This window comes from Scyliorhinus canicula, chromosome 8, assembly GCF_902713615.1.
Source record: "Scyliorhinus canicula chromosome 8, sScyCan1.1, whole genome shotgun sequence".
In the NCBI taxonomy this organism is placed as follows: Eukaryota; Metazoa; Chordata; class Chondrichthyes; order Carcharhiniformes; family Scyliorhinidae; genus Scyliorhinus; species Scyliorhinus canicula.
This window is the reverse complement of record NC_052153.1, coordinates 103,128,331-103,149,304: the sequence shown is the minus strand read 5'-3', so window position 1 is coordinate 103,149,304 and position 20,974 is coordinate 103,128,331. Positions and strand designations below refer to the sequence as shown.

At 49.6% G+C, this 20,974-nt stretch overlaps 1 protein-coding gene across 1 annotated transcript in view; it reads left to right on the top strand.

The window, feature by feature from the left end:
* The window catches only part of LOC119970422 (golgin subfamily A member 4-like), a 529,556-nt gene that overhangs the window by 404,808 nt on the left and 103,774 nt on the right, over positions 1 to 20,974 (top strand). Inside the window, exons 19-20 of the mRNA XM_038805016.1 lie at positions 19,493 to 19,663; positions 20,514 to 20,642. Coding sequence (XP_038660944.1) covers positions 19,493 to 19,663; positions 20,514 to 20,642 — 300 coding nt within the window. The remainder of the gene's footprint in view (positions 1 to 19,492; positions 19,664 to 20,513; positions 20,643 to 20,974) is intronic.

Below are 20,974 nucleotides of genomic sequence, written 5' to 3'. Positions count from 1 at the left end.
CTTACTTACGCTTCAATAGGCTATGTTCATTAGTCAATACTACTGTGACCTATGCAGCTTCAGAAGAGGAGACAATCCACTGTCCAGTGTTCACACCAGCAAGCAACTGAGACAACTGTTGAAACTTAGAAGTTTGGTCCGACTATAGTAAGACATTAAGAATGGTCCCACGACCAAAGTTAACATGTCCAGTTTGATACCAGTGTAGTGTTACAAGTCGCAACCCTTTGAGTTTACCGATCATGGCTTATCACATCAATATCTTTGATCTCATGATTCACGGTCAAAGGTACCGCTTCTCCTTTTCGGTGACCTCACGACCCTCTGTACTGCTTGATATCCTTTCAAGTTGCCGACCATCTCAAATCACGAACTGTAACTTTATCTTTAAATTCACACACTCTTGCTGAAAACATGGATTTCCAACTATGTCCAACCCGGGTGAACCAGCACCCCCCCCCCCCCCTACTCCTTTTCACATCCATTTAACACTGCTTCGTTCCTTCATACACTGAGTGATTATTTGTTTGTTTCTTTATTGCATTTTTATTTGGTATTGCTCTTTTTAAAAACAATTATATTTTATTAAGTTAGAATACAAATCTCAGGAAAGAAGTTGGAGATTTATTTATCTAATTAATTATAATTTTTAAGGGCCCTTCAGAGATTCACAGGCCCCTTCTTGGCTCTCCGGGCCCCGGACCGATGTACCGGCTGAACCAAGACTACTGCTTGATATCCTTTGAAGTTGCCGACCATCTCAAATCACGAATTGTGGCCGCGATTCTCCGCCCCCCACGATGGGTCGGAGAATAGCGGGAGGGCCTTCCCGACATTTTTCCCGACCTCCCGCTATTCTCCCCCCGCCACGGCCGCCCCCCGACACGAATCGCTGCTCGCCGTTTTTTTACGGCGAGCAGCGATTCTCCCCTAGCTGATGGGCCGATTTCCCAGGCCTTTACGGCCATTTTCACGAACGGCAACACACCTGCTCTCACCGTTCGTGAAAACGGCCGCAAAGTGCCGTTCTGGGTAACCATGGCACCGATTGGCACGGCCGCACCACGGCCGTGCCAAGGGTGCCGTGGGCCCGCGATCGGTGCCCACCGATCACGGGCAGCGGGTCCAAACCCCGCGCACTCTTTGTTCCTCCGCCACCCCGCTGGATCAGTCCGCGGGGCGACTGAGGGGCATACCGGCCCGCGCATGCACGTGTTTCACACATATGCGTGATGACATCATCCGCGCATGCACGGGTTGGAGCCGTCCAATCCGCGCATGTGCGACTGACGTCATCGTGCGCGTCAGCCGCCGTTAACTTTGGCGTGCGGGCTTAGCGAATTTCGCTAAGCCTGCGATGCTGAGGTTCACGGGGCCCCACTGCTAGCCCTGACCGGAGAGCAGAATCGGGTCCCGGGAGGTGGCGCGGAGGCTGCCGGGAAACATGGCCGGTTTCACGGTAGCCTTCACGACTCTCCGCATTTGCGGAGAATCGCGCCCTGTAACTTTATCTTTAAATTCACACACTCTTGCTGAAAACATGGAATTTCCTTAATTATGCCCGACCCGGGCCCCCCTATTCCATATCCTTCCACTACCTCCCCTGCTTCGTTCCTTTTCATGCACTGCTTATTTGTGTCCTGTTCTCTTTTTTTTTATTCCTTTTTATTACTAAAACAGTCGTCTGTGTTTGTTTCTTTATTGCATTTTTATTTGATATAGGAGGCCCACTTCATCAGGGGCCCACTTGCCATCGGGCAAGCTGACACCCTGGCCAGTCCGCCACTGATTGCACTTTCTTCAGCCTAATTTGTGAGTTCTCAGATACTGAAGCAGTCTGTAAATGCATGCAACAAAACCTGAACAACATTCTGGCATGGGTGGATACGTGGCAGTGTTTGCGTGATACAAATGTGTCAGCCAATGACCATCTCCAACAAAGGAGAATCTAACCGCCTCCCCTTGACATTCATTAGCAGCCATTGCTGAAACTAACCTCCCCATCATGCACCCCACCGCCGCACCCCATCAACATCCTGGTGATTATCATTGACCAGAAACAACTTAACTGAACCAGCCATAATATATAATGTAGTTACAAGAGCAGGCCAGAGGTTGGGGATTCCGTGGCGAGTAACCTGGCGATAACCCAGGTAATTATAGGCCAGTGAGCTTGACATCAGTGATAGTGAAATTGTTGGAAAAGATTCCCAGAGATATGCACGTTTGGAAGTGAATGGTCTTATTCTTCTTTGGAAGTGACAAACAGCATGGTTTTGTACGAGGGATGTCATGTCTCAATAATTTGAGCTTTTTGGAGGAGGTGACAAAAATGATTGACGAGGGAAAGGCTTAGGCTATTGTCTACATGGACTTTAGTAAAGTATTTGACAAGGTCCCTCATGGCAGGCTGGTGTAAAAGATTAAATCACACGGGGTCAGGGGTGAAATAGCTAGATGGATTCAGAACTGGCTTGACAGTAGAAGACAGAGGGTAGTAATGGAAGGGTGTTTTTCCGAATGGAGGTCTGTAACTAGTGTTTTCCGCAGGGATCAGTACTGGGACCTCTGCTGTTTGTAATATATCTTAATGACTTTGAAGAAAACGTAGCTGGTCTGATTAACAAGTTTGTGGATGATACTAAGATTTCAGGAGTTGTGAATAGTGATGAAGATTGTCAGAGAATACGGCAGGATATAGATAGGCTCCAAAATTGGGTGGAGAAATGGCAGATGGGATTTAACCTGGACAAATGCGAGGTGATGCATTTTGGTCGATCCAATTCAGGTGGAAGCTATAAATTAATGGCAGAACCATCAGGAGCATAGACAGAAAGAGAGAAATCTGGACATGCAGGTCCACACAGATCCTTAAAAGAAGTAGCACAGGTGGAAATGGTGGTAAAGGAAGCATATGACATGCTTGCCATCATAGGACGGGGCATAGAGTACAAAAGTTTAGCAAATCATGTTACAGAATGTTGGTTAGGCCACATTTGGAAGACTGGGTCCAATTGTGGTCACCACACTACCAGAAGGACATGGAGGCTTTGGAGAGAGCACAGAAAAGGTTTACCAGGATGTTGCCCGGTATGGAGGGTATAAGCTATGAGGAGAGATTGAATAAACTGGGATTGTTCTCCCTCGAGAGATGGAGAATGAGGGGCGACCTGATAGAAATCTATAAAATTATTAGGGGTATAGATAGGGTAAACAGTTGGAGGCTTTTTCCCAGGGCGGAAATGACAATTACAAGGGGACACAAGTTCAAAGTGAAGGGGGAAAGGTTCCGTGGAGATGTGCGGGGAAGGTTTTTAACACAGAGGGTGGTGAGAATGCACTGCCAAGTGAGGTGGTTGAGGCAGATACGTTAGCGACCTTTAAGATTTATCTCGATAGACACATGAACAGATGGGGTATAGAAGGATACAGATGGTTGGTCTAAATAGGCCCCACCGCACTTCCGGTCACTAGATTTACCTGTCAACGTGGCAACTCATGCCCAAAGGCTCCTCCTACTGACCCCCCCCACCCCTCCCCGCCCTCAACTCTCGGATCGGTGAAGAAGGCTCCCCGCTGGCATCACCCTTCCCCACCCAAAAAAAGACTCATCTCGAACCACAGGTCACCTTCCCCAAGAACAAACAAAAAGAAAAAACACAGCCCCAGGCAGCAGGAGGGGGGATGGGGACAGCTGGCCCCTTACAAACTTTTCACCCTGCTATTCTTTGTCGACCCAACAGAAAAAAGAAGAAAAAATCCCTCCACATCGGAGGAAAAGAAAAAAACCCTCCTTCCAACCCCCACTGTACCCATATTCCAAATTACTTCAAAATGCCAGCACCTCAGTCTTCATACATCACCCAAAGCTTCAACGGGTAGAACACCCCAAACCTGATCTGCCACCGATATAGCACCACCTTGTCTCTGTTGAACCCGCATGCCGTTTTGACAGCTCAGCTCCAATGTCCTGGTATATTCAGTAAGAAGTCTTACAACACCAGGCTAAAGTCCAACAGGTTTGTTTCAAACACGAGCTTTTGGAGCACTGCTCCTTCCTCAGGTGAATGAAGAGATATGTTCCAGAAACATATATATAGACAAAGTCAAAGATGCCAGACAATGCTTGGAATGCGAGCATTTGCGGGTAATCAAATCTTTTCAGATACAGAGATAGGGGTGATCCCAGGTTAAAGAGGTGTGAATTGTCTCAAGCCAGGACAGTTGGTAGGATTTTGCAAGTCCAGGCCAGGTAATGGGGGGTGAATGTAATGCGACATGAATCCAAGATCCCGGTTGAGGCCACACTCATGCGTGCGGAACTTGGCTATAATTTTCTGCTCGGCAATTCTGCGTTGTCGCGTGTCCTGAAGGCCGCCTTGGAGAACGCTCAACCGGAAATCAGAGGCTGAATGCCCTTGACTGCTGAAGTGTTCCCCGACTGGAAGAGAACATTCCTGCCTGGTGATTATCGCGCGATGCCCGTTCATTCATTGTCGCAGCGTCTGCATGGTTGCGCCAATGTACCACGCTTCGGGACATCCTTTCCTGCAGCGTATGAGCTGGACAACATTGGCCGAGTCGCATGAGTATGTACCGCGGACCTAGTGGGTGGTATTCTCACGTGTAATGGTGGTATCCATTTCGATGATCTGGCACGTCTTGCAGAGATTGCCATGGCAGGGTTGTGTGGTGTTGTGGTCGCTGTTCTGAAGGCTGGGTAGTTTGCTGCAAACAATGGTTTGTTTGAGGTTGCGCGGTTGTTTGAAGGCAAGTAGTGGGGGTGTGGGGATGACCTTGGCAAGATGTTCATCTTCATCGATGATGTGTTGAAGGCTGCGAAGAAGATGTTGTAGTTTCTCCGGTCCAGGAAAGTACTGGACGACGAAGGGTATTCTGTCAGTTGTGTCCCGTGTTTGTATTTTGAGGAGGTCGGTGCGTTTTTTTGCTGTGGCACGTTGAAACTGTCGATCGATGAGTTGAGCGCCATATCCCGTTCGTACAAGGGCATCTTTCAGCATATGTAGATGTCTGTTATGCTCCTCCTCGTCAGAGCAGATCCTGTGTATACGGAGGGCTTGTCCATAGGGGATGGCTTCTTTAATATGTTTTGGGTGAAAGCTGGAGAAGTGGAGCATCATGAGGTTATCTGTGGGCTTGCGGTAAAGTGAAGTACTGTAGTGACCGTCCTTGATGGAGATCAGTGTGTCCAAGAATGCAACTGATTTTGGAGAGTACTCCATGGTGAGTTTGATGGTGGGATGGAACTTATTAATGTCATCGTGTAGTCGTTTCAGTGATTCTTCGCTGTGGGTCCAAAGGAAAAAAATTTCATTGATGTATCTGGTGTATAACGTCGGTTGAAGGTCCTGTGCGGTGAGGAAGTCTTGTTCAAATTTGTGCATGAAGATGTTGGCATATTGAGGTGCAAATTTGGTCCCCATGGCTGTTCTGTGTGTCTGGATGAAGAATTTGTCGTCGAAGGTGAAGACGCTGTGATCTAGAATGAAGCGGATGAGTTGCAGAATTGTGTCTGGAGATCGGCAGTTGTCGGTGTTGAGGACTGAGGACTGAAGACGTCGTCATGGGGGATGCTGGTGTAGGGTGCCGAGACGTCCATTGTAACGAGGAATGTTCCTGGTTCAACTGGTCCATGGGTGCTGAGTTTCTGTAGGAAGTCCGTCGTGTCGCGACAGAAGCTGGGCGTACCTTGTACGATGGGTTTCAAGATGCCCTCGATGTGGCCAGAGAGGTTCTCACACAGAGTCCCATTGCCTGAAACGATAGGATGGCCTGGTGTGTTGGCCTTGAGTATTTTCGGGAGGCAGTAGAGATCTCCAATGCGGGGATTACGTGGGATGAGAGCACGTAGGGTACTCTGAAGGTCTGGATCCAAGGTCTTGATCAGTCTGTTGAGTAGGCAGATGTTCCTTGGTTGGATCTGCGGGTAACTGTCTGTAGTGTTCCTGGTTATTGAGTTGTCAGAATACTTCTTTGCAGTAGTCCGTTCTGTTTAGTATGACGGTGGCCCCTCCTTTGTCTGCTGGTTTGATGACGATGTTGCGATTGGCCTTGAGAGCGCAGATGGCATTGCGTTGTGCTTGGGTGACGTTCGGGGCTGTCGTGTCAATGCGACTGATGAATCTGGCATTGACACGACTCCTGACGGCTTGAGCATATTGCAAAGAAGTATACCGACAACTCAAACAGTAAACGGTAATAAATACAAAATTAATCCCCTTAACAATAACAACGATCCCATCCTCCCACCACCCCAAACAACGGCCCACCTGTCAAGATATGCATCCAATAAAACAAACCCTCCCACCGTGGAAACAAAACACAAAGGAAAAAAAGAAAAAAGGAGTCCGAGACCGCCCATGGTCACCATAGAGTCCACTCCCGCCATGCCCCCCCCCCCCACACTCAATGCCGTCCAACCTCTGAAAGAGTACCGTACGTGATACCCAAGAGTTGTAAACCCCCCCCCTCTAATTCCTCCCATCCACTGCCAACGTTCCTTCCCTGCCAACTTTCTGATGCACAATCAATGGACACGAAAATGAAGGAATAGACCGAAGCGAAGTCTTTAATCAGCAAGAAGTGTGCCCAGCAGCAGGAGTACAGAAATGCCCTGGCAGCTGGGGAACACGGGTTCTTATACCCCGCATCGCAGGCGGAGCTACCTTCCTCTCGACCAATGAGAATACAGAGGACACGATACTTGGGCCAATGAGCAGCGAGCCCTCTGCACCTATGGCAGCTCACACTCCCAGGTACCGTAATACCCCTAGTCATACTACCACATTCACTCCTTGTTGAGAAGGAACCGTGGGGGTGGGGCGTGTGTACAGGGAATGAGGACGTGGAGAGGTGGGGGGGGGGGGTGTTCCATGCGAGTGCGTAAGAGACTGGTAGTATGACTAGTGATGTTGGATCAAATCTCTCCAACGGTGGCTGCCCACTGGCCCAAAAACCATGTACAGGGACGTGTCAGAACACTGTAATTATATACAGATTTGAGGGGGGAACGAGAGAACAAGCAACAAAGTCCATTAACAGTTCACATAGACTTGATCAGCCGATCGGGGGCCTTGGACGTCCTCTGCGACCTGCGGAGCTTTGCTGGGGACGTTGGAGTGGCGGGTATCCGTAAGTGATGATCCGGTCCTTGTGGCTGCGTCCGTACCCCTAGGCAGAGCTGGAGAGGGCCGGGCCGGGGAAGGGGCGTCTGGTCCTCTAGGCAGCGCGGGTAAGGCTGTTAGCGGGCCGGGGGGGGAGCACCTGCAGGAAGCAGTTGCGGCTGGAGGGTTGTTGGGGGGGCTGGCACCGGGGGCGGTGGCTGGGATCCAGCGGGTACCAGGTCCCGTAGGGAGACCATGTCCTGTCGGCCGTTGGGATACTCCACATACGCGTACCGTGGGTTCGCGTGGAGCAGCTGGACCCTCTCGACCAACGGGTCCAACTTGTGCACCTGCACTTGTTTCCGGAGCAGGATGGGCCTAGGGGTAGCCAGCCAGGTCGGGAGCGGGGTCCCTGAGGAAGACTTTCTGGGGAAGACCAGAAGGCGTCCATGAGGCGTTTGGTTAGTGGGTGTGCAAAGTAGTGACCGGATTGAGTGAAGGGCGTTTGGGAGGACCTCTTGCCAGCGGGAGACTGGGAGATTTCTGGACTGTAGGGCCAGCAGGACGGTCTTCAAGACCGTGCCGTTCTCCCTCTCGACCTGTCCGTTACCCCGGGGGTTGTAACTGGTCGTCCTGCTTGAGGCAATGCCCTTGCTGAGCAGGAATTGACGCAGTTCGTCACTCATAAAGGAGGACCCCCTTATCGCTGTGAATGTAAGCGGGGAATTCGAACAGGGAGAAAATGCTGTGAAGGGCTTTTATGATGGTGGGTGTGGTCATGTCGGGGCAGGGGATGGCGAATGAGAAGCGGGAGTACTCGTCAATCACGTTGAGGAAGTACGTGTTGCGGTTGGTAGAGGGGAGGGGACCTTTGAAGTCCATGCTGAGGCGTTCAAAGGGACGGGAAGCCTTTATCAGATGCGCTTTTTCGGGGCGGTGGAAGTGCTGCTTGTACTCCGCGCAGATGTGGCAGTTCCCAGTGACTGTCCTAACCTCCTTGATGGAGTAGGGCAGGTTGCGAATCTTTACAAAGTGAAAGAAGCGGGTGACCCCCGGGTGGCAGAGGTCCGCGTGGAGGGTTCGAAGGCGGTCCGCTTGTGCGTTGGCATAGGTGCCGCGGGACAAGGTGTCGGGAGGCTCGTTCAGCTTCCCAGGACGTAACAAGATGTCGTAATTGTAGGTGGACAATTCGATCCTCCACCGTAAGATCTTGTCGTTCTTTATCTTGCCCCTCTGTGCGTTGTCAAACATGAAGGCCACTGACCGTTGGTCTGTGAGGAGGTTGAACCTCCTGCTGGCCAGATAGTGCCTCCAGTGTCGCACTGCTTCTAATATGGCCTGTGCTTCCTTCTCGACCGAGGAGTGGCGGGTTTCGGAAGCATGGAGGGTACGGGTGAAGAAGGCCACAGGTCTGCCCGCCTTGTTGAGGGTGGCTGCCAAAGCTACATCGGACGTGTCGCTCTCGACCTGGAAGGGGAGGGACTCGTTGATAGCTCGCATCGTGACCTTTGCGATATCCGCTTTGATGTGGCTGAAGCCCTGGCGGGCTTCCGTCACCAGGGGGAACGTGGCTGATTGGATGAGGGGACGGGCTTTGTCGGCGTAATTGGGGACCCACTGGGCGTAATATGAAAAAAAACCAAGGCAGCGCTTGAGGGCTTTGGGGCAGTGGGGGAGGGGGAGTTCCATCAGGGGGCGCATGCGTTCCGGGTCGGGGCCTATCACTCCATTACGTACTACGTAGCCGAGGATGGCTAGAGGGTCGGTGCTAAACACGCATTTGTCCTTGTTGTAGGTCAGGTTCAGGAGCTTCGCGGTTTGGAGGAATTTGCGGAGGTTGGTGTCGTGGTCCTGCTGACCGTGGCCGCAGATGGTGACATTATCGAGATACGGGAAGGTTGCCCGTAAACCGTATTGGTTGACCGTTCGGTCCACCTCCCTTTGGAAGACCGAAACCCCGTTTGTGACACTGAAGGGAACCCTTAAAAAGTGGCAGAGCCGCCCATCCGCTTCGAACGCAGTGTAATTGCGATCGCTTGAGCGGATGGGGAGCTGGTGGTATATGGACTTAAGGTCCACCGTGGAGAAGACCTTGTACTGCGTGAACCTGTTGACCAGGTTGGATATACGGGGGAGAGGGTACGCGTCCAGCTGCGTAAACCTGTCGATGGTCTGACTGTAGTCTATGACCATCCTATTCTTCTCTCCGGTCTTTACCACCAGAACTTGTGCTCGCCAGGGGCTGTTGCTAGCCTCGATGACCCCTTCCTTCAGAAGCCGTTGGACTTCGGACCTTATGAAGGTCCGGTCCTGGGCACTGTACCGTCTGCTCCTGGTGGCGACAGGTTTGCAATCCGGGGTGAGGTTTGCAAACAAGGACGGGGGATCGACCTTGAGGGTCGCGAGGCTGCAGACAGTGAGGGGGTCATAGGGCTGTTGAATTTAAATGTTAGGCTCTGGAGGTTACACTGGAAGTCTAATCCCAGGAGTGCTGCCATGCAGAGGTGAGGGAGGACGTATGGCCTATAATTTTTAAACTCCCTCCCCTGGACCGTGAGGTCCGCTATGCAGAATCCCGTGATATGGACTGAATGAGAGTCGGAGGCCAGGGCGATTTTTTGCTTAACCGGGTAGACAGGGAGAGCGCAGCGTCTTACCGTGGTGGGGTGGACGAAACTCTCCGTGCTCCCGGAGTCCAGCAGGCAGGTCGTCTCGTGGCCGTTGAGCAAAATCATTGTTGTTGCCGTAGAGAGGGTGCGGGGTCAGGACTGGTCCAGAGTGACTGAAGCGAGTAATGGCAGATAGTCGGAGTCTTCATCAGGCAGGGAGTAGTCACCCGAAGGGTCCTCGGTGCCGATCCAAGATGGCGGCGCCCGTCGGCCGAAAATGGTGGGGGGGGGGGGGGTGGACAAAATGGCAGCTCCCGTTCCCCGCACGTGGGGTTGGGGTCCAAAATGGGGGCGCCCGGGCGTCGCACGTGGCATCGGAGGCGTAAAATGGCGGCGCCCGGAGATCGCACAATGCGTTGGGGGATGGGACAGCGAGGTCCGCGGGCCGCACGGGGTCCCTGAAGAGAGAGAAGGGGGAGTCCCGCAGCAACCGCCTTTTGCCTGGCAGACGGCCACAAAGTGGCCTTTCTTCCCGCAGCCCTTGCAGGTTGCGGAACGGGCTGGGCAACGTTGTTCGGGGTGCTTCGCCTGGCAGCAAAAATAGCAGCGGGGCCCCGCGGGTTTGTCGGGGTGCCCTGCGGTGCAGGCCTGGGGGGAGTCCATGTCCGTGGGGGAGAGAGACACTGAGTTCCATGCTGCCCAGGGGCCCGCCGCGCGGTCGGTGGAGTACAAGCGTGCGTTTCGGTTCGCGACATCTAGGGAGGTAGTGAGGGCCCGTGTCTCCATAAGGCTTAAGGTTTCTCTTTCCAACAATCTCTGGCGGATCTGTGAGGACTGCATGCCTGCAACGAAGGCGCCTCGGATTAGGAGTTCAGTGTGCTCAGCAGCAGACACCTGTGGGCAGCCACAGTTCCTCCCCAGCACAAGGAGGGCACGGTAAAAATCGTCCAGCGACTCACCAGGGATCTGCTGCTTTGTGGCTAGTAAGTGCCGAGCGTAGATTTGATTTACCAGCCGTATGAAGTGTCCTTTGAGTTGGTCCATAGCCGCGCTGTAGTCTGCCATGTCTTCGATGAGCGTGTAGATGGCGATGCCGACGCACGAGTGGAGAATGTGCAGTTTCTGCTCCTTCGTCGGGATGTTTTCCGCCGTGCTAAGGTAGCTGTTGAAGCAAGCCAGCCAGTGCTTAAATGTGGCTGTTGCATTCGCTGCGTGGGGGCTGAGTCGTAGACACTCCAGCTTGATGCGGAGCTCCACCCTTTAAAAATATTGCTGATTAAATTGATGCACAATCAATGGACACGAAAACGAAGGAATAGTCTGAAGCGAAGGCTTTAATCAGCAAGAAGTGTGCCCAGCAGCAGGAGTACAGAAATGACCTGGCTGCTGGACAACACGGGTTCTTATACCCCGCCTCGTAAGCGGAGCTACCTTCCTCTCGACCAATGAGAATACAGAGGACACGATACTTGGGCCAATGGGCAGTGAGCCCTCTGCACCAATGGCAGCTCACACTCCCAGGTACCGTAATACACCTAGTCATACTACCACACTTTCCACCCCGGCTAGACCACTCAGACCCTGTTCTGCCAGGCTCCGATGGCCGCAGTCCCTCCCCCCACCTCACTCCCATTCACTGGCCGGTTTAAACCGGCCAGCGCGGAGGTCCCCGCCCGGGTCCCTTTCCCCTTGCCCGGCCCCAGGAAAGCCCAGAAATCCCCTTTTAGCACACAAACCCCGCATATCCACCTACACCCCAAAGAGCCCTCACTTCGAGTGCAAGTCCCCCCACTTCCCTTGTCCAAATATATAAAACATTGGCTCCTTTAGCCCACACACCCGCACGCAGTGAAACAAAAAAGAAGAAAATACAGTCCTGAGGTTACATCGGAACATGGCTATTTCTCAATTTCTCAGTTCTGCCACAGTCCTTCTGCCTTCGCAAACTCCTCCGCTGTTCCAAAATAAAAGTCCTTGATCTAATAAGTCACCCTCAGCTTCGCTGGATATACAATGCTGCTCTGCACCTTGCTAATGTACAGTGCCCTCTTCACCCGGTTGAAAGCAGCCCGCAGCCTCGCCAGCTCCACCGTAAAGTCCTGGTATACACGTATACCAGCTCCAGCCCACTGCACCACCCGCTTCTGCTTGGCCCAGGACAGGACCTTCTCCTTCACACTGTACCTATGGAAGCACAGAGTCACTACCCTTGGCAGCTCACTCGCCTTTGGTATAGGCCTCCACGACTGATGAGCCAGATCCAGTTCATATCGGGAGGGATCCTCCCCCTCCCCCAATAGTTTCGCCGGCATAGCGGCAAAATACTCAGTCGGCCTCGGCCCTTCAACTCCTTCGGGCAGCCCCACAATCCTCAAATTCTGTCGCCTGGATCTGTTTTCCAGGTCTTCCATTTTCCCTTGCAGATCCTTGTTAATCTTCATCACCTTCCGCATCTCCTTCTTAAGTTGATCACCGTGCTGCAACAACGTCTCCTGCACTTCCTTCAGCGCCTCCCCTTGCTCCCGCACCTCCGCCACTGCACCCGTCACCGCCGTCGTCACCGGGGAAATCGCCTCCTCCACCAGCACACTCAAAACCTCCCTCCTCTCCTTCCTCATCGCCTCCAAGTGTTTTGTAAACTGCCTATCGAATTCTGCAGCCATCACCTTGGTTATTTCTTCAGCCGTAGGCAATACGGCCTCCCCCGGTGCTCCAGCCTCCTTTTTCCTAGGTGACCCCGTGGTGACCTCTCCACTCCCCGATGGACCCTCAGCTGTCTTTTTAACGGCCGTCTTCTTGCTGATCCTGGACATCCTCTTCTGCTGTGCCTCATGTGATGCTTCTACGTGCCTTCTGCTTGCTTTTTATACATCCATGGAGCCTAGGAGCGGACTTAAAGCCCCGAAAATGCCATTCCCGACCTGGAGCCCTCCGTTGCGCGGCTGCCTCCTACCCACCGTCACCGGAGGTCCGTGTTAATTTCCTTCTTGACCTGCAATGGAACCCCCACCTTATCCTTTTTTTCTGTCTTTCCTAAATACTGAACACCTTTGGACATTCAGTTCCCATCCCTGGTCACCCTGCAGCAATGTCTCCGTAATCCCGACTATATCATACCCGTTTACATCTATTTGTGTGATTACTTCATTCATTTTATTGCGAATGCTCCGTGTGTTAAGGTACAAAGCCTTTAGGCTTGTCTTTTTAACATCACTCGTCACATTCCCCGTATTTTTCACTGTGGCCCTGGCTGAATCTGACTCTTGGTTTCTCCACCTATCAATTATTCCATTTCTGCCTTTTGTTTTTGTCCTCATTTCCTCCTCCTGTGACTCCTTGCTTAAGTTCCCACCCCCCTGCCATATTAGTTTTCACCCTCCTCAACCATTCTAGCAAATACTCCCCCTAGGACATAATCCCGGTCCTGCCCAGATGTAACCCATACAGTTTGTATTGGTCCCACCTCCCCCAGAACTGGTCCCAATGCCCCAGGAATCTGAAACCTTCCCCCTCACAATAATAAGGGCAGCATTTTTCCTTAAAACAGAAAAGGCTGAGGGGAGACCTGATTGAGGTGTACAAAATTATGAAGGACATAGATGGGGTATATAGGAAGAAATTTATCCCCTTAGTAGAGGATAATAATCAAGGGGAATAGGTTTAAGATGGTGGGAATCTAGAACTCACTGCCTGAAAGGGTGGTTGAGGCGGGAACCCCTCACAACATTTAAAAAACATTTAGATGAACACTTGAAACGCCTTAGCATACAAGCCTTGGGGCCGAGTTCTAGAAAATGGGATTACAATAGATAGGTGCTTGATGGCCGCTGCAGACACAATGGCCTTTTGGCCTCTTTCTGTGCTGTATGGCTCTATGAGGTGCATGAAGTTGACTCTTAACTGCCCCCCACTGAAATTGCTTAGCAATGGCCACTCAGATGAAGGGCAATTAGGGATCGGCAACAAATGCTGGCCCAGCCAGCGACACCCACTTAAGACCATAAGACATAGGAGCAGAATTAGTCCATTCAGCACAACACGTCTGCTCTGACATTCAATCAACAAATTTTAAAAATGAGAACACAATCACCTGAAAATTCCCCTTCAAGCCACAGACCAAACTGACTTGGAACTATATTCCAATCCTTCACTGTCGCTGTGTCAAAATCCTGGAATTCCTTTCCCAATAACACTGAGTTTACTTACATCACATGGAATCCAGTGGTTCAGGATGGCAGGTCACCACCAACTTCTCAAGGGCAGTTAGGTAAAGCCAATAAATGCAGTTTTGTCAGAAACCAAGGCTGAAACAAAAACTAAAATGGCAATAAGACAAATGGACCAATAACTGTCTACAGCCAGTGTTGTTCTGCAGCTGATCACTGAACATAAGACCATAAGACATAGGAGCAGAATTAGGCCACTCAGCACATCTAGTCTGCTCCGCCATTCAATCATGGCTGATATTTTCTCATCCCCATTCTCCTGCCTTCTCCCCATAACCCCTGATTCCCTCATTAATCAAGAACCTATCTATCTCTGTCTGAAAGACACTCAGTGAATTGGCCTACACAGCTTTCCGCGGCAAAGACTTCCACACTCTGCCTCAAGAAATTCCTGCTCATCTCTGTTTTAAAGGATCGTTCCTTTAGTCTAAGATGGTGTCCTCTGGTTCTAGTTTTTCCTACAAGTGGAAACATCCTCTCCACGTCCAATCTATCCAGGCCTCACTGTATCCTGTAAGTTTCAATAAGATCCCCCTCATCCTTCTAAACTCCAACAAGTACAGACCCAGAGTCTCAAAAGTTCCTCATACGACAAGTTCTTCATTCCAGGGATCATTCTTATGAACCTCCTCTGGGCCCTTTCCAAGGCCCAAAACCGCTCACAATGCTCCAAATGGGGTCTGACCAAGCCTTATACAGCCTCAGAAGTACATCCCTGGTCTTGTATTCTAGCCCTCTTGACATGAATGCTAACATTGCATTTGCCTTCTTAATTGCTGACTGAACAAACACATTAACCTTAAGAGAACCGTGAACAAGGACCCCCAAGTCCCTTTGTGCTTCTGATTTCCTATGCATTTCCCCATTTAGAAAATAATCTATGCCTAACTTCCTCCTTCTAAAGTCCATAACCTCACACTTTTCCACATTGTATTTCATTTGCCACTTCATTGCCCACTCTCCTAGCTTGTCCAAATCCTTCTGCAGTCCCCTTGCTTCCCCAATACTACCTGTCTCTCTACAGATCTTTGTATCATCTGCAAACTTAGCAACAGTGCCTTCAGTTCCTTCTTCCAGATCATTAATGTAAATTGTGAAAAGTTATGGTCCCAACACAGACCTTTGAGGCAGACCACTAGTCACCGGCTGCCATCCTGAAAAAGACACCTTTATCCCCATTTTCTGCCTTCTGCCAGTCAGCCAATCTCTATCCATGCCAGGATCTTACCCTTAACACCATGGGCCTTTAACTTATTTAACAGTCTCTTATGCACCTTGTCAAAGGCCTTCTGGAAATCTAAATAAATCACGTCCACTGGTTTTTCTTTGTCTAACTTCCTTGTTACGTCCTCAAAGAACCCTAACAGATTTGTCAGACACGACCTCTCTTTGACAAAGCCGTGCTGACTCAGTTCTATTTTACCATGCACTTCCAAGTACTTTGCAATCTCATCTTTAATAACAGACTCTAAAATCTTACCAATGACCGAAGTCAGGCTAACCGGCCTATAATTTCCCATCTTCTGCTTCCCTCTCTTCTTAAACAGTGGTGTTACATTAACCACTTTCCAGTCCTCTGGGACCCTTCTTGCCTCCAGTAATTCCAGAAAGATCATTACCAATGCCTCCACAATCTCCTGAGCTATCTCTTTTAGGGCCATGGTGTGTAGTCCATCTGGTCCAGGTGACTTATGCACCTTAAGACCTTTCAGTTTCCCCAGAACCTTCTCCTTAGTAATGGTCACTGCAGTCACCTCTGCCCCCTGGTTCTCCTGGAGCTCTGGCATCCCACTGGTGTCTTCCACCATGAAGACTGATGCAAAGTAATTATTCAGTTCGCCTGCCATTTCTTTGTTTCCTATTATTACTTCTCCAGCCACATTTTCCAGTGGTCCAATATCTATTTTTGCCTCTCTCTTACCTTTTATATATTGAAAAAAACTCTTCCCATCTTCCATTATATTACTTGCTAGCTTGAACTGATACTTCATCTTCTCCACTCTTATTGCTTTTTTAGTTGTCCCCTGCTCGCTTTTAAAGGCTTCCCAATCCTCTGGCTTCCTATTAGTCCTTGCCACTTTGTATGCTTTTACTTTAGCCTTTATGCTCCTCATCAGCCATGGATGCCTTGTCCTCCCCTTAGCATTTTTCCTCCTCCTTGGGATGAATTTCTGTTGTGCCTCTATAATTACCCCCAAAACTCCTGCCATTGCTGTTCCACTGTCTTCCCTGCTAGGCTCCTTTTCCAATCAACTCTGGTCAGCTCCTCCCTCATGCCTTTGTAGCTACCCTTATTTAATTGTAATACTGCAATCTGATTGCAACTTCTCCCTCTCAAAGTGCAGGGTAAATTCTATCATATTGCTCTCTAAGGGTCCCTTCAGCTTAAGTTACCTGATGAGGTCTGCCTCATTACACATCGCCAAATCCAGAATTGCCTGTTCCCTAGTAGGCTCTGTCACAAGCTGCTCCTAAAAACTATCTCTTAGACATTCCACAAATTCCTTATCTTGGGATCCACTACCAACCTGATTTTCCCAGTCCACCTGGGGCAGCACGGTAGCATGATGGTTAGCATAAATGCTTCACAGCTCCAGGGTCCCAGGTTCAGTTCCCGGCTGGGTCACTGTCTGTGCGGAGTCTGCACGTCCTCCCCGTGTGTGCGTGGGTTTCCTCCGGGTGCTCCGGTTTCCTCCCACAGTCCAAATATGTGCGGGTTAGGTGGATTGGCCATGCTAAATTGCCCGTAGTGTCCTAAAAAGTAAGGTTAAGGGGGGTGGGGTTGTTGGGTTACGGGTATAGGGTGGATACGTGGGTTTGAGTAGGGTGATCATTGCTCGGCACAACATCGAGGGCCGAAGGGCCTGTTCTGTGCTGTACTGTTCTATGTTCTATGTTCTATATTGAAGTCCCCCATGATTATTGTAATATTGCCTCTTTACATGCCTTTTCTATCTCCTGATGTATTTTCTGCCCCACATCATGACTACTGCTACAGAACTTCAACCGACAACCCCTCCCCCACCATATTACCAGTAATTTCCAAAATATGACCTAGTCCTTCCAATCTCAAATAAATTGTGTCTCCCTAAAGAACAATACCAATATTTATATAAATTAGAATTGCAGGATCACCTCGGACTACTCTCTGCACAGAAAATTTTGAAAAGGTTTATAATTTTATACTAATGTACTACATCATCTGTACACAAGTATATTTAGGGCTGAGTGGCAACCACTGTCAGATTGTCACTCTACTCCTATTTACGTATCATGCGCCAGAGCTCCACATTTCTCGCCCAAACATCCAAACAAGGTCTCCTCAGAAATGTGGAAGGTAAAGTTCTCCTTCATAGTGCAGGAGTGTTGGGGGAAGCTAAACCACGCCTCCTTTTTATGGCAATAGCTGTCACAATCCGGTAAATTCTAATGTACCTGGGGTGTGATTCTCTGCTCCCCACGCCGGGTGGGAGAGTCGAGGGAGGGCCGCTCTGGCACCCCCCGGGATTCTCCCAGCCCCCCCCAAAATGGCGTGTCGCGTTTTGCAACACGCTGCTCGGAGAAACGCCGCTCGCCGTTTTTCCTGGCGACCGGCGATTCTCCGGCCCGGATGGGCCAAGCGGCCTGACGACCCGACGGGTTCACGCCGGCAGCAACCACACCGGGTAGCTGCTGGCATGAACAGCATGCGACAGGTAAGTGTGGGGCCTGTGGGGGCAGAGAGGGGATCGAGCACCAGGGGCGTGCTCAGGAGGTGACTGGCCCGCGATCGGTGCCCACCGATCGTCGGGCCGGCGTCTGTAAATGACGCACTCTTTCCCCTCCGCCGCCTCGCAAGATCAAGCCGCCACGTCTTGCGGGGCAGCGGAGGGGAAGATGGCAACCGCGCATGCGCGGGTTGGAGCCGGCCAACCTACGCATGCACGGCTGACGTCACTTAGGTGCCGCCGGCCGCGTCATTCTCGGCGCGCCGCTTTGACGCAAGCGTCAAGACCCGGCGGCCGAGTTTTTCGCAACGCCGCTCCTAGCCTCCCGGGGGGAGAGAATAGGGGCGAGGAGCGGCATCACGCCGGAGTGAAACAGTCCGGGTTTCACTCCGGCGTTGGCCGTTGCGGAGAATTTCGCTCCTGATGTCCCGTCAACTACCACGAGACGAGAATGGTGGAACAATCGAGGCTTTATTGAACAAGATGTTGTGCTTCCTGTAGCTGGAACCAGAATGGCTGCAGCACAGGAGAGCACACACTTTTATATGCTGCCTGTTGGGTAGAGCCAGCAGGCAGGGATTTACCGTCGTACCTATATATACGGGCAGTGCCGTAATACATACAATATACCACTAGTGGTGTTCACCACAGTACCAAAACTACTTTGAGAAGCTATGGAGAGAAGGTAAGTGTGTAAGATAAGTGGGTAAGGGGGAAGGGTGACAGGTGGATGGGTCGGGGAGGATGAGGGTGTAGTTGAGGAGTAGTCAGGGGGTTGGGAGGATATGGTTAGGTGGTGTAGTTGGATGGGATGATTAGTCAATGGTTTGGGTGAAGGGGCAGTCGGGTGGTCAGGAGGGACACTCAGGTTCAGTGGGATATTAGGAGTTCAGGGGATTGTCAAGCGGAAAGGTTTGGTGGGGTTCAGGAGAGGTAGTCAGGTGGTCAGGGGAGAGGTTTTTGGGTGCTGGTGAAGTTTGTAAGGGGTTGGGAGGTAGTCAGATGAGGATACCCAGGTGGTTGGGGTTCAAGGGGGTTGGGGATAGTTGGTGGTAGTCGTGTGAGGAGGGCAGTGGGGCACTGGTGTGGTCAGGGGTCAGGCAGGTGGAGGGGGTAGTTGGGCGTCAGTAGTATAGTTACCCAGGAGTTAGAACTGATTTTAATCCTTCTAACCTTTCCTGGGTAACTATTCTGGTAAATAAGTCAGAACCATCTGAACTCTCCAACTCCAATTCAGAACTTTGGAAGTTTGAGATGCAAAGGAATTGCCCAATGGAAGTCTAAACATCCTGGGAAATTCCCACGTTATCAGTGCTTTGGTACTTTTGAGAGTTCCCCAGTGCAACTTGTGGGAAACTTTCAGGGTAAGGCCATCAGAGAATGAAAATTCGGGGCCTTTGTGTTTCTGGCCCAGAATGTAAATTCAAAGTATGAACATATAAATTAGCACCAAATGCCCTCCGGAACTTCCTAGCCCCATGGCGTTGCTTTAACACTTTTGTTGCTGTCGTGAAAATCCTGTTTAAGTTCCTACTCTTCAATGTGCTACCCATTTCATCTCTTTCTCCCACCTGCTCAATATTTACCATATTGTAAATGTCGCCCAGTCTAAGAGTAGCACAACAGAACTGAAAGAAGTGCATCTTTCTGAAAATCGTTAAATAGAGAAAGTATATTCACATAATATACCCTGCCTTTAAATTTACTCCGTGCATTAAACAATGATTTTTTTATATGATTCTGAAACCATTGAAGACAGTAAATCTATTTTCAACAGTGGTAACTTTTCCTTCTCTTTTGAAACATAATTATCCATATGCTTACAGATTGTGATCATTATGCTCGAACAAAGGGACCTCTTCTGAGACCAGACACATCAGTCAATTTGAGACCAACTTCAGACCTTATAATTCAATTATTGACAGAGGAATATATCAAATTGTACATGAAAGTTGTTGAGTTTAAGGAATCCATCATTAAAACAATTATTGGAAAAGGTAAGTGTTACAGAACATTTTGTAATGCTTCACAATTAATGCAAGCACTATAATAGCGTCCCCATTCTCAGCATATGGAGGAGAAAAGTCAGTGAGTTGTCTCAATATGTAGTTAACCATCGCTGCAAATGAACACATGTAGATGCATGACGTGAGGATGGGTCAGATTCTGGTATTGGCTGTCACCTATGGGACCACACACCATGAAGAGTTCCAGCCTTCAGAAGAAGAAACAGAAAGGGGAGGATATGATAGAACCAAAAAACAACTAGCACATTACTGGCCAAGAAAACATCCAATGTTTCAGATCCTGACATATATCGATACATGTTGTATACCTTTGGCCCGATGTCACACCAAGTAGTAAAAAATTAAGGCAAAATGTGGCTCAATATATCCATTGTATAATAAGAAAATTACATTTTGAAAATTATAATTTTATGCATCAAAACTACACATTTCATAAAATAGCAAATATTTTTAGTGATCTGCAAGACTCCATTTCATGAAAGCTGACTGAGTTTTGCTCTTGTAATTTCTGTCATCACATACACCCCTTGGTTGGATTACAGACTTGAACTAATTTTTGGATACTTTTATTCTAAATTTAATAGACAGGTACAAGTGCAAGATGCATCCCTGTGTACTATATTCATTAATCCCTGAGGTATGACAATTCATTATAAATGTGATGCTTTCCCTATCTGTTTTCGAAACGTTTTTTCTTTAGATAAAGCTCTTGGCTAATATGTCAGTGAAAGCAGTTTGTGTAGGAGAGGTTCTACTGCTGCAGTGATTACAGAAAACATCAAACAAAACAATTTATAACACATCCTGTTAATCATTACAGAAATGATCTCTGCTGCTCAGGCATTTCGGGAGATTACAGTGGTGAGATACAGCCCAGATGTGGATGTCTTAGCCCAGGTTCGCCTCATGGCCAGTAGCAGTCAATGTATCCTAAATGAGGTCTTGACAGGTAGGAGTATAATATGGCACAAAGCCATGGTAGCAGTGCCTAGAGGAAGAATCTGCCAAGCTTGCCTCCCTCAGTGCTGCTTACTGTAATCACACATCATTTATTGTCAATGAAAGCTCGTATGATACACGTTTAGGGGTTTGACTTTGCAATTTGTTATACCTTTCTGTGTCACTGCATTCTATTAGATCAAAAAGCTACGCTTAATTGATTGCTAAAGCAATATTCTTTCATTGGGCATAATTGCTTTTATTTGGGATTCTCAGTTCCCATGGACAAATTCAAGCTTTTTTGATGGATCACTCAAGCTTCAAAAAATAAGCAGAATTATT